This window comes from Bacillus rossius, chromosome 17 (assembly GCF_032445375.1).
Source record: "Bacillus rossius redtenbacheri isolate Brsri chromosome 17, Brsri_v3, whole genome shotgun sequence".
Lineage (NCBI taxonomy): Eukaryota > Metazoa > Arthropoda > Insecta > Phasmatodea > Bacillidae > Bacillus > Bacillus rossius.
The window spans coordinates 34,279,704-34,293,176 of NC_086344.1; the positions used below are offsets into that span (position 1 = coordinate 34,279,704).

The 13,473-nt window shown below is 41.9% G+C and overlaps 1 protein-coding gene across 1 annotated transcript in view; it reads right to left on the bottom strand.

Moving 5' to 3' along the window:
- The window catches only part of LOC134540974 (protein cramped), a 43,106-nt gene that overhangs the window by 19,068 nt on the left and 10,565 nt on the right, over positions 1–13,473 (bottom strand). The window contains exons 6-14 of the mRNA XM_063384070.1: positions 11,624–11,909; positions 9,258–9,436; positions 7,671–7,880; positions 7,086–7,178; positions 5,276–5,455; positions 4,021–4,226; positions 3,370–3,512; positions 2,368–2,544; positions 213–313 (exon numbers count right to left, since the gene is read on the bottom strand). Of these exons, the coding sequence (XP_063240140.1) occupies positions 213–313; positions 2,368–2,544; positions 3,370–3,512; positions 4,021–4,226; positions 5,276–5,455; positions 7,086–7,178; positions 7,671–7,880; positions 9,258–9,436; positions 11,624–11,909 (1,575 nt within the window). The remainder of the gene's footprint in view (positions 1–212; positions 314–2,367; positions 2,545–3,369; positions 3,513–4,020; positions 4,227–5,275; positions 5,456–7,085; positions 7,179–7,670; positions 7,881–9,257; positions 9,437–11,623; positions 11,910–13,473) is intronic.

Below are 13,473 nucleotides of genomic sequence, written 5' to 3' on the forward strand. Positions count from 1 at the left end.
CCACTTTCAGGGCATCCCAAGGTGGGGGAGAATCCTACCTAACCCTCTTAGGAACCTCCAGCCAGAAGTTACTCGCGCCAGTCAGGCCGATCCCTTCTCACCCAGGCAGGAAACAGGATTGACGCTTAAGGCCATTCTGGGAGAGCCAGAGATAAGAGCCTCGCGACATACGTTTTGCAGTAACGGCAACGACAACCTGAAGCCGTGCTCACCTCCGACGTCAGCCACTGGTTGTTCGTGTCGTCCTTGAAGATGCGCGACGGGCTGGGCGGGGGGGTCGACGTCTCCAACACGCCTTCACTCGGCAGGAACACTGAAACAAGACGACACGCCCCAGTCACGATAAATAAAGACTTGGCCCTCGTAGCAGCGTTGCACAAAAAATGATCCAGCACATTTTCATGAAAAATCAGCACACTGTAAAAATTTGCCGAGTTACGTTTAGGACCATTTTTTAACCCAATTAATATGGATCAACTTAAATTGTAAATGTAAAAACCTGATTTCGGTCATTAAAAAAAAAACCAAAATTGCTAGAAAAAAATAAGTGTATGGAAATTCAGGTTTAGTTAGTACAACACATACAAGAATTTAGGCTTATTCGTACAAGAACTTAATTATAAGTGTCTCATGGTGGGGCAGGGAGGGGGGGGGGGGGTTGTGTGTTTCAGATCGGCGTACGTGTGGATCTTGGGCGCCACCAAGTGGATGGGCACGTGGACCCGGCTACCGACTTTGGTCCCAGGGCCCTGGGACGTGACCTGTGTGAAGCTACGCTCGACTTTCCCCCTCGCGTGAATATGCTAGGACTCACCGGCTCGCTCTCTAGCGGCGGGCACGCTGCATTACCGCTGGTGGGGTGTTTCGTACCGAAACTGCTACCAGATAACATGAAAGTCAAAAAACGACAGCCGAACGTTCCGATGACGCCGGTACCAGACGAACCACCGAGTCTCTCCCGGTGGCCACCAGGATCGCTCGAGTTAATGGCAGTAAAAATGGCGCCATATTTGAATTTTTGAAGCGTCCAACACTTGGATTAGCTAATATAAATCTAGGGTAAGCACTATTTACAAATCCAACATGGGGTCTTGAGCCGCCCCACACACCCCCGTCCCTGTACCGGAAAGCACGTGGTCGAGAATTGAGAGCAACGAGTCGGGTGAATATTAAGTTTGACTGCCGCCGACACGTACACCGACAATGCGTACAAAAAAAACAGCAAGTATTCCAGCTTTCGTGCTGGCCAGGACACCGTGTGGGTGGGCCCCGAGAACGCAAGCTCGTTGAGGAATGCGAAAAGCTCCCGGGAGCTTTAAATTAAGTTACCGTCCGCCAAAGTAGGCCTCGAAAGTTAATAAAAAGAGGTTTAAAATAAATTACGATGGCGGATGGTAACGGGATCAGCTGAGAGCAATATCGTAAGTCGACGAGGTGCTGAGATGCGTCCTACCCCGCCACTGCGAACGGAAGAGACTACTGCCCGGGCCACGGGTGACATGGCCGCAGGAAGTGCTGAATTTACCGTTAAGAGATTGACATAGAAGAACAATTAAACATTGTTGAGGACATTCCGGGGACAGAAACATCCGACCATATTGGGAGGGGAATTTGTATTGTGGCGGGTACATCTTAAACAAGTTTTACCGCATTTCCCCATCATAACTACAGTACACTCCCGATTATCTGCGAAATTAAGTGGCAGGGCCACCGCTGATAGTGAAAATCGCGGATAATCCGCAAAGAGCCGAAAATGGGAAACAAAAAATGGAAACATTAGTTTCAAATTAAAAATCTAAAAAATGTACGTACAGTAAACGTTACAATTAAGAGTAAAAATATTTTTAATGATGCTAAATGTGTGGTATTTTACTGAATAACTACGCATGCCAGCCTACTGCGTGAGTTCCAAGAAGGCTTGTGCCGTTTTTACTGTATGCTGCACGAAATACACTCGTCAGTAGAGTTCAAATTTGCTCACTTGTAATAAAATACAGATTTACATGCATTTGCTGTATTTTTTTCGTAGCATGCGCGGATAATAGGGAGTTCACTGTACCAAACTGCCCGACAGCAACTCGAAAACCTGATTGCTGTTGCACGGTGCCTTATCCTGTCGTGTTTGCCACCTAAACGAAAAGTGCTGGGGGGACCAAAAACAATTCTGAACACGGGGACCAAAAACTTACGAACATGGCGATTGTGAAGGAGGGATAGCAGGTCGATGGGGAAAATCCCTGGTAGCTGTTTGAGTTTTGACATTTATTTTTTAACGCTTTTTTTTTTTTTAACCATGTGAGAATGGTTTTCCCCCCGAGTTTTGACGCCCTTTAAAAACAGATGCGATCGTGCGGTGGAATGCTGTACCGAAGCTCGGCGAGGTGACGTGGCCAGCGTCCACCATCTTGTCGGCGGCGGGGTTGTCCGAGGGGTGGACCTTGGCGCCGGCCCCGGACAGGGGCAGGTCCAGGAGGTTGGAGATGCTCGGCGCGGCGGCGACAGACGGCCGCAAGTCCACGCCGAAACTGCGGCTCAGCTGCACACCTGGGGCAAAGGAAGTCACAGGGGAAAACTTCATAACTTTCGCATCTTAAAAAATTGGTCGTCTGTGAAGTCGGTTTACGGACGATAGTTTAACGTGACGTCATAACAAAACATTGATGAAATGATTGCATACTTTTATGAATAAAATTGAATAGTTTTTAATAAATCATTGCTATTTTGTAATGGATACAAAAGAAGGAGTGAAATGAAATCTACAATTTAATTGATAAATTTACTTTTATTCGCGCTCATTAATTCAAATATGTTTACTATTTTAACAAAGAGATTTTTTTAACCATAACTTTTATACATGTTTGCTATTTAACTTCTTCCAATCTGTGTTGTTCTGTTAAGGATAGGACGATGATAGGAAAAGTAGGAAACGAATGGGAGTGTTTCAAGTTTAAAGTGCCTCGAAAAAGTCAAATCGATGGTTGTTCCAATCGAGTGGAAGAGAGATAGATGCGGCGCAAGCGTACAATGGGATACAGCGTAACGGGATAATGTGCATAACGGGACACTTTTTCGTGCGTGCAGCCGTCGTTCATCGATTTATTAGACGTCACGTCAAAAAATTAAAGTAAAACCAACACAAAACATTTACTTGCTATTTTTTTTTTCATGTTCACAAATACAAAATTTTTACTTAAATAAGTTGTAAGTTAACTACACGAACCTTACTTCATGTTTACCTGCGTATGAATCGCACATTTTATTCTGATTTTTTCTTTGTTCGGCAACCTGAAGCATGATTCTTACGAGAGTTTTTCGACGCGCACGAAAAGAGTGCTAAAAATAACAGACTGCTCTGAAGACATACGGTACCTTGCCCAACTTTCAGGGACGCTGAAGTGACGGGCGCGGTGGTGAGTGACGACGTGGCGGGCGTGACGGAGACAGCGGTGACGGGCGCTGCTGGCAGAATGTGACGACTCCTTGGGGTCGACTGCGAAAGAACCTTCGGCATGCTGCAGCAGGAGAGAAAAAAAAAAAAAAGAACCAGTAATTAAAAATATAAATACAATACTCATCACTAGAGACCGGAAAAATTCGCGGGTTCAATGACCTCCGGGATACACTCCAATATCCTCTTCACACTCGGGCAAATGCCAACTGTTCATTGGCTGCTGACTTGTGAGTCGTCTCGACTGGGTGGCCTGTGATTCGACACTTCTAAGAGCGAGGGTCCTCTAACTGGCCCTCAGTCCCCCACAGATTAACAGCGAACCAACGACAGAAGCAGCACTAAGGTATAAATTATTTGAATTTTAGCATAACACGAAATGAACCCGCGAATTTTTCAGGTCTCTAACTGAATGACTCTGTACTGCTGAATGAATTCTGTTTTCATGCGCTGAACGTTACAGTGTTAACATTTTCGTTGCTCACGATAACACTGAAAATTTCCTGTTTTAAAAATGAAACTTCCTCTCGTCCCTACCCCCACAAGAGCAGACGCTCTGGCTTATAGCTCACCCGGAGGAGAATATGACGCCGGGCGGGTTGGCGGCGAGGCCGGGGTTGCTGATGGGCATGAACTCCCCCGTCTGCGGGATGACCTTGAGCGTGACCATGGCGTGGCCGTTGGGCGCCTTGGGCAGGAGCGGCAGCTGGCGCTGGACCACGACGCTCTTCTGGCGCACCGCACGGCCCCGGCGGTTGCAGAACCTCGGCCGGAACTTCTGCAGCCGAGCCGACACACACACACACACGCGCACACTTGCAGCACCGGCCAAACTACTCCGCCCGTCAAGCCCTCAAATACCATCAGATCCTTAGAAGTCAAAATATGTTCTGAAACCACAGAAAAAAGATAGGAAGAAAAATGTTTTGAGGAATGTAAATTCAGGAATTTAAACATTAGCACGAGGGTCGGTGCTAGCACTTGGATTTAAACTACATGGTATTTTTGAAATAGAATAACTTAATTTTCATAATGAAAGGTCTACCACTTTAATAACAACAAAAATTTGGTCATTGTTTCTTGCAAGTTACAGGAAAAAATATTATATACTAATCAAGATATTATCATTTTCTTTTATCTGAATAAAATGTTAATCATACTTAACTAAATATTCCTCTATAATTAAAAATAATAATAATAATCCTATTTTGTGGGAAACACTCGCACCTTTTGACAAGGACTAAATTATTTATTATTTTTTTTATTCATCATTCCTTTTTCATGTCGTTCATGACCTGTAGTAACCTGTAGTAACCTGTAGTACAGGGGCGAAATTCTTTAGGATTCCCGGGAAAAACGAGGAGGGAAAGATGAGGGAATGCAAATTATAATTATTAATCCCACTTCACAGTTACTGTTGTACAAGCGCATGAGGGCCCTCCCCCCCTGGGACTCACGCCCCTGCGTGCAAACACAAGTAAACAAACAAGGGAACAAACAACCAAGGGAACAAGTAACGAAACAACCAAGGGAACAACCATGGGAACAACCAAGGAAACAACCAAGGGAACAACCAAGGAAACAAACAAGGGAACAACCAAGGGAACAAACAAGTGAACAAACAACAAGGGAACAAACAACAAGGGAACAACCAACAGGGGAACAAACAAGGGAACTGCCAACAAGGGAACAACCAACAAGGGGACAAACAACAACAGAACAACCAACATGGGGACAAAAAACAACGGAACAACCAACAAGGGGACAAACAACAACGGAACAACCAACAAGGGGACAACCAAGGTGACGGACGGAGAGGCGCCTGACCTCGAGCTGCGCCTTGAAGGCCTCGGCCGTGCCGGGCTTGTACTGGGACGGGGCGAGCAGCGGGCGACGGAACACGCCGTCGCTGAGCGGCACCGGGGCGACCACCCCCCGCGCCTGGATGGGGCCCGGCTTCCTCACCACGCCCGCGGCGCCCGCCCTGCCGGCGTCCAGCGCTCCCCTCTGCAAGCAAGCCAGCCAGCCAGTCACCACACCGCCTCCCACGCACGTTACAAGCGCTACTTTAAACATAGAGGTGCAGGAGAGTATAGGCATGTGGCAAGTGCTCACAAATGCCAAGTATGCAAGAGTGAAGGTATTCAAGAGTGCAAGTATGCAAGAATGCAAGTACGAAAGAATACAATTACAAAAAAATGCAAGCATGAAAGAATCCAAGTATGAAAAAATGCAAGCACGAGAGAAAGAAAGTATGATTAGAATGCAAGTACGTATGCAACAGTGTAAGTACGCGCCAATTAACTCGTATATAACCCCTTTTGTCATCATCGGAGGACGTAGCTACCCTGGAATTAATTTTTTTTTGCAAGTATTGTAGAAATATGTGAATGCACAAGTACGCAAGTGTACAAGTATGTGAGTGCACAAGGGCTACTGAGCCGCCTCCCCCCCCCCCCCCCCCCATCAATGAGCGGCCCACTCCTGATTGTTAAGCAATTTGTTTCGCCCTCAGAGCATTACACTTTCGTTAAGCCTCAATGACATTATCGCCAATTGAAAATCTCGTTTCCTCCCCATCACCTTAGCACTATCTAACAAAAATAGAAACCAAAAGAATACTATCTTTTATACCCATGTTCTCCTTCCAGTCTTCCCCAAGAGAGAAGACAGCAGGCTATATCCTTGTCAGTATGGTGATATCTATCTTTATGAATAAACAGAGTTCATAAATAATAAAAACAATATCAAAATCATGTTTTAAAAACAAAATTGGTCTAAAAATAAAACCATAAAATTAACCTGTAGTCAATAAACATCGAAATGGAAGTCAATATATCTCGTAACACATAAATGCAGCAAAATTTTCCTCAATTACCTTATTTAAGCTATTAAAACATAGAATTCATTTCATAAATTTTTTATTTGGTTTTTATTTAATAATCTGCAATGTTATGTACTAAGTTAAAAAAATAAAATGGTTTTTTTTTAAAGAAAATAAAAGCAATCTATAGCTAATATACAGGCATGGATAAAAGCCACAATGAAATGTATACAAGCATAATGATTTTGGGCTTTTAACATTACATACCGATTTTTTACGTAGATTTCAAAGAAATACTGTCTATTGTAGCCGTTACCATGGTGCGACTTGCGGAAAAATTTTTATATAGTTTTTTTGTTTCATGGTCCCTAGATCCTTTTTCGTTCTCTTTTTTCATTGTGTTAGATCGCTACTCCCACATCTCTTCACTCACTATCTATACGCAATTTGTTTTTCAATATCCCACAATTTTAAAATTTCTAATTTCTCCTAGCCCCATGCAGATTCCTACCCCATACAGATCTTCCTGAAAATTTATGATTGTGAATTTTAAATAGCAATGAAAATACTTGTAATCTTTAAAATGAAAAACACGAGGTGCATGCGATAGATAATAGTAAGAAGTGTAGGGAGTAACTATCGTTAATACCTCTGTGGATACTTGTACATTTTAAAACTTAAAATTTGAATTAAATGTTGCTCTACGGTGTATTAAACGGTGCTTTGGTGTCGTGGCACAGCGACTTGCGTTTTGGTGTTATTTCGGTTTTAATCGCAATTCACCGTGTCCCAAAATACCATTGAAGTACTCACGTCTGCTGCCTCCAAACATGGTCGTATCCTCTGGATGACCCTGTTGTTCCGATTCACCACGCCGCCGCACACGTGACCACAGGGGCAGATGACCTGGCGACACCCGTCACAATGAATTAGAATGATTGAATTATAGAACTGATGAATAAATGAACGGTTGATACTGAGGTCAGTGCAGAAAAAAAAAATTTGAAGGAAATTATTAAAAGAGGAAATAAAGTAAATGAAAAAAATTCACGTCTGAATTTTACTAGGTTAGTTTTCTCCCTTCATACCTCTATCATGTTACCATTCCTCAAGATAGTTTACTTTGTAATAAGTAATTATATAAATAAAATGGAAATATGTTTTGATTCTGGAAACTTAGTTTGCAAAACATTTAAAGGATCGAATGCTAACACACTATAATTTTGGTAATTTTAATTTCTTGTACATTATTTCATTTTTGACACTTGAGACCTAGATTCAGAGTATTATTCGTAGTACACTTTGGGGTATATTCAAACTACGCTTTGGAATTCGAACTGGAGAAAATTAATATTCAACCCATACACTAAAACTGAAAGCAATTTTCGTCGCTCCCACCTTCGTCTTCTTCAGGATTTCAAGGTTGGCGATGGCGATCAGCTTCTGCAGCGTTTCTGCGAGAGGGTTCGGGGTCGGCTTCTGAACGGCTTCCTTCCCTTCTTGGTCCGCAATGTCGTTGGTCAGCTCTCTCGCGTTCGGCGGCCTGCTGGCGTCTGGCGAGACGTCCTCCCACCAGTAGTCCAAGTGAAGAGTGCCGTTCACTCCAAACTGTCGAAACACACCTCAGATTGTAACTGAGTCAGGAAATATTTTTGTTCAAAATACAAATGCCCAAATAATTTAAGGCCTTTTTCAACACCTTTTAATAAAATTTCCTCATAACTTTTTCATATCACAGGATTACTTTAAAATATATATAATAAGCCATATTTAACACAATACAAAATGGATCTACTACTGGCAGGAACGAGTCAATTTTTAAGTTAGAGAGCTAAAAATTTTGTAAATAATTTTCAAACGATGTTTAAATATTTATATTTTACTTTCTTATATCAACTTTTAACTTTTATATCGCTTCTCCAGGACTTCATATGGCGCCGCTGAAATACGTTTTCGGCTGTGGGATAAAAAATCATGTTTCATAATTTCAGACAGCTGATTTAAAATCGTGGACATAGTAGATTTCGCGATTCCAAATTCTTCTTCCCATCGTCTACTGCTTTAATTATAGCTAGTTTCATTTTCATATCAATTGATTTACGCTTTCTCTGCAACATTTTGCCAAAACAATTTGAAAACGTCAACAAAAAAATCACAAACTTAAAACTCACACGATACTTTACAATTTACGTAACATGTTTCGTATTGTGGGCGCGAAATAAAAACACACAACACGGATATGACGTAATGGTGTATACAAAACATCCGCAACGGAAAATGGCCTTTGGCGGTGGATGCTAGAAGTAGGAGCACTGCAGGCACGCCAAAGCAAGGTGGCGGCAGATGCTAGAAGTGGGAGCGCTGTAGGCACGTCAACAAAAGACATTAGATATTAATAGCGCTGTTACCTAATCAATGTGTTCTGCTGTCATTGTGTGCCTTATTGTTTTGCTTCTTACGTTTCGTTATCATTAAATAACAAAATTTTGAGACGGAAGTATTTATAATGATTGTCCAGGGTATATATCGTGTTCGTTAACGTGAATATTTTGTAAACCTCTCGCAAAATATTGCTGGAAAATTCGTATAGTTGAAAATAATTTACAAATGATTGCATTGCGTTTTGGCGGGACCGTAGGAGATGTTCGTTATAGTGAAGTGTACGTTATCGTGAAGTTCGTTAACGCGATTCTTTACTGTATATATATATATATTTTTTTAAGTAATCAACCATATTCAAGCAACACGTATACAACACAAATATTTTTTTAACTATTTCCATTAGTGAATCTTAGGTTCCAATGTTTTAAAACTCTGCACCAGACGCGAAGCTTTCACGTCAGACGCAAAGCTTGTCATCACAACCGAAGCTTCAGGTAACGCGAATAGAGAATTTCCGGGCAAAGAACAAGAGAGTATTAGCAGGATTTTTGATTGGTTCGCTCGGCGGGAAGCTCTGCACAGTCCCTCGCGGGACAAGGGTACCATGAGGTAGAGATCGCCGATGGTGGTGGTCTTGGCCGTCTTCACGTTCCAGCCCCTGCGTATCCGGGCTATGGTCTCCTCGTCCGCCTGGACGGTGGCAGTGGGGTCCGGGGACGGGACCGCTGGCTTCTCCTCAGCCTCGCCCCTCGGCCGGCCTTCCACGTCGGCCCTCGCCGCGTCTGAAAGCCACACACGCGCTCACCGACCGCTAGTCAAGGGTGTATCTGTGTCATGGGTTCGCTACTCGGTGCGTGCCAAACACACTCGCTCGGACTTCGGGCCCGGCCGACTGTGTTTCTCAAAAGTACTACTGGACAGTGTGGACTACCTCGGCGTGTTAAAACACCAGTCCCCTCTGCATTCAACAACTGGAGCATCGCTTCCAGGGCCGAAGTGCCGGCACAAGTGCTTCTCGTCGTGCACAGGACAAGCACGAGATTAGTCGAGCGGCAGGCAAAATGAAGACACAGGTGCAATGCAATTACCTTTGAGTGCTTTCAAGAATCTGTACCACGTGTTTCATGACAATGAATTATTCCGGAAACACGCGTTTCAGACATTTTCACTGTCCCGACAGAACTTTTCATCTGCCCTTAAGCGTATCCTTACATGATATTCGTCAACAGACCCCGAAACTGATATTTGCACCTTTTTGTCATGGTAAAAATTCTTATATGCAAAATAAGAAAAAAAAATTAAAACCATAATCCCAGTGTCCGATATCAGTCAGTTTGTGCCTGACGATAGGAACAGATGCTAGTTCCCGAAACTTCGCAACTGTTTTGCCATAAGAAACCTACTGTGTTTATCTGTGTTGTCCTTAAAGTCGTCCATAACATTTATTTATCTTCATCATTGTGTTCATACATTTTATACCTTGTCCAGGTTTTATTGTGTCTACACTTATGGTTTTGATATTAAATGTGACTCTATAAATCACGGGAAATACTTTCTCATGAAGCGGGAAAGTAATGCATTAATACTATAGGAAAAATGACGGTGCAAGTAAAAAAAAAAAATAATGTTAATCACGGATATTTGTATATCACGGGTACATAAATATGAGGTTCTACTACAAACTAAGATATCGTAAACAAGATAAAAACTCAAGTGTTCTAGGCACAGCACAAATAGCATGGACGAAGGCCAAAGTATAGCGTTTGATGAGGTCATAAATAATATAGATTTGTGGTGCGGTAGAAAAAATACTACGTTCGAGATATCAAAATACTATGCTACTGAAATTTGTTTCCTCTGTTACAATCTATGTTAACAGAAGTCATCAATCATCTCATGAAAATAACTGTTTTTCACGCCAAACTTTGTGTTTCATCAAAAATGTTTAAATTTAGCTAAAACCTTCAAAAACAGGCAAATTTTGGCATTTTCCCCACGAATTTTGCGGTTCACAAAATTTTGGTGTCCCTGTTATGTAATTTCTGTAGCCTTTTTTACACTGTAATTTAATTTTAGGTTGTTTCACCTCAAAAAATTATTCAAATTATTATTAAAATGTAGGTAATACAAATATATTTAGACATATTACTATTGTAAATTTATTTTTACGGGATTTAAAAGGATGGTCAGCAAGCAAACTTACCCGACAGGAAAACAATTTGTTTTGATAAACATACACTCTTCAGGGGAAAAAAAAGTATTCAATTATAACCATGCTTTCTTTGTAATTAATTATTTGCGTTACTTCTAGGGGCTAGGTGTACTTTTCACAATGACAACACACACCTGCACGTTCACACGTCTGCCGTTTTTCCTTAACACAGAACGGTGTTTACCCGACTCGGGCGGTTCACAAACTTTTGGGGTCCCTGTTATGTAATATCTGTAAACTTTTTCACACTGTAATTTAATTTCAGCTTGTTTCAACTCAACAAAAAGGTTATTAAAATTATTACTTACATGTGCTACAAATATAGGTATATTTAGACATATTATTGTAAATTGATTTTAACGGGATTAGTGTCTTGAATAAAAAGGATGGTCTGCAAGCAAACTTACCTGACAGGAAAACAATATTTGTTTTGATTAACATACACTCTTCAGGAAAAAAAAAATGTATTCAATTAGTGCTGATTTTGATTAGAACTGTGTTTTATTGGAACGAATTAGTGCGTCACTCGTAGGGGCGGGTTGTACTTTTCACACGACAGCACCTGCACGTTCGCACGCTGTCTCGCTGTTTTTTCTGAACACAGAACGGTGTATAAATAATTGTTTTTTTTATTAATTTTTTTTCAAGGTACGTCACAAGGGGCGCAAAGTAATTGCTGAGCGTTTCGCTAGATGGCCTCGGTGCGGCACGGGTGGCGAGACATTACCAGACCCTCGAAGCGTGGGCGGAGCATTACCCGACTCGACGTTCAGGGCGAGGATGCTGCCGACTGCGACGTCCGAGGCTGCCCCCAGCCGGGGGTCGCTGTCGCAGGCGTTGCTGTCCGAGTCTACGACGGCGACGGCCGAGCGACACTCCGTCTCCGGCTCCTTGTGCCTGGCCGCCGCAGGGGGGCAAGCCGCCTCCGCCCCCTGCCTCCTGTCCGCCGCCGCGACAGCGGGGTCGGATTTGCTCCTCTTGGCCGCCTTCTTGTAAGCTGCCGACCTCCCGCTCCCCTTCCCGAAGGTCGGGTCCTCCAGCAGCTACCGAAACACAAAATTACAAAAAAAAAATATTCGCATTCGGGGTACAGTAGAACCCTGTTATAATGTTCCTGCATCAGGGGCGTAGCCAGGTGGGGGGTTTTAGGGGTTCAACCCCCCCCCCCCCCCTTAGCACCAAATCTTTAATTAATTTCTTATTCATCACTCAAACAAATTTCATATTAAAATTAATAAAATTTTGACCATTACAATATTTAAATTTAAGTACCGAAAACTGCTAAAATAGCACTATTTTACACCTTAAAATCCAAAAATCCAAATTTTCCCGGGGAGGACCCCCGGACCCCCCGCTTTATTACGGGGAGGGGGAAAGAGGCCATGCTTCTTAACAACCCCCATACACAAATCCTGGTTACGCCACTGTCCTGCATACGTATAATGTTTTCCTGCTTATAACGTCATATTTTTTAAAAGTCCCAACATTTCCCCCATAAGGACAATGTATTTATTTCCTGCATACAACGTTCATAAATAGTTGTAATTTCCTACTTGTAATGTATGCTTTCTAACGTTCAATAAATGGGGGGAAAAAAAATGTTTCAAAACCAAATTATTCCAACACTTAAACGATAAAAAGTTTCCTTTATGTGTGTTTATGTTTATGTTTACAATCACTGCCATACAATACATGAAGTTTGTTAAAATACAACTTTATGCAATATACTGAAGGTACACAATGTTCATAGTTACGTGTCAGTTGGCACCCTTAGTCAACTCTTCTCTTCCTTGCCATTCCGGTGGGTATTCAGATGCACGTACATAGTCCTACGATATTCAAGTTGCCAACCATTGAGCGAGGGCATAACTAAAAGTGTTTTCTATTGCTTACAATTAATTTTTTTATTCATTCATACGTACGAATCCCAAAATTAAATATTTTCAGGTGGCAAAGGAGTAGACATTCTCACTCTTAATGTTGTCATCACGAATAGTGAGACAATTTTACAAAAAATGTGGCAGTGTATCTTTAAAGACAAACAAAATTTAACCAGGGAACAAGACGAAGTTGAAAAATTGTTGGCTTGTTTTAGAAAATTCATGTATCAAGTATACTATTGCTGGTTTTAACATTAAAGTTGTTTACATAGCTTGGTGAGTCCATTGGTACAAAGCTCGAACATTGTTAAGTGCTAAATTGAGATTTCCTGGTTATAACGTTTTCCTGCTTATAATGTTTTTTTTCTTGTGCTCCCATGAAAAACATTGCAACAGGGTTCTACTGTATACGAATCAGAATGTGCATTTATTCAAATCAGTTGATGTAGCGCTATCTGTGAAAGACATACAATTCAAATAAACCTGTCGAATGTTGAAAACGCAATGCAAAATCAAACACTTATTACGATCTCTCGTTAGATGGTAATAACAGTAGGACGTGAAGTGCGGAGATTAAATACCCATCAAAACTATGTCCATGCAATTTTCCATTCTAGATGTCTTGACTTAGCAAACGTTTTTTTCAAAATTTTCATTTTTTTTTTTTTAAGTGTAACTTGCTGTTTGAATGCAGTCTGTAAACAGGGGCCCTTTTCTTGATGATGTT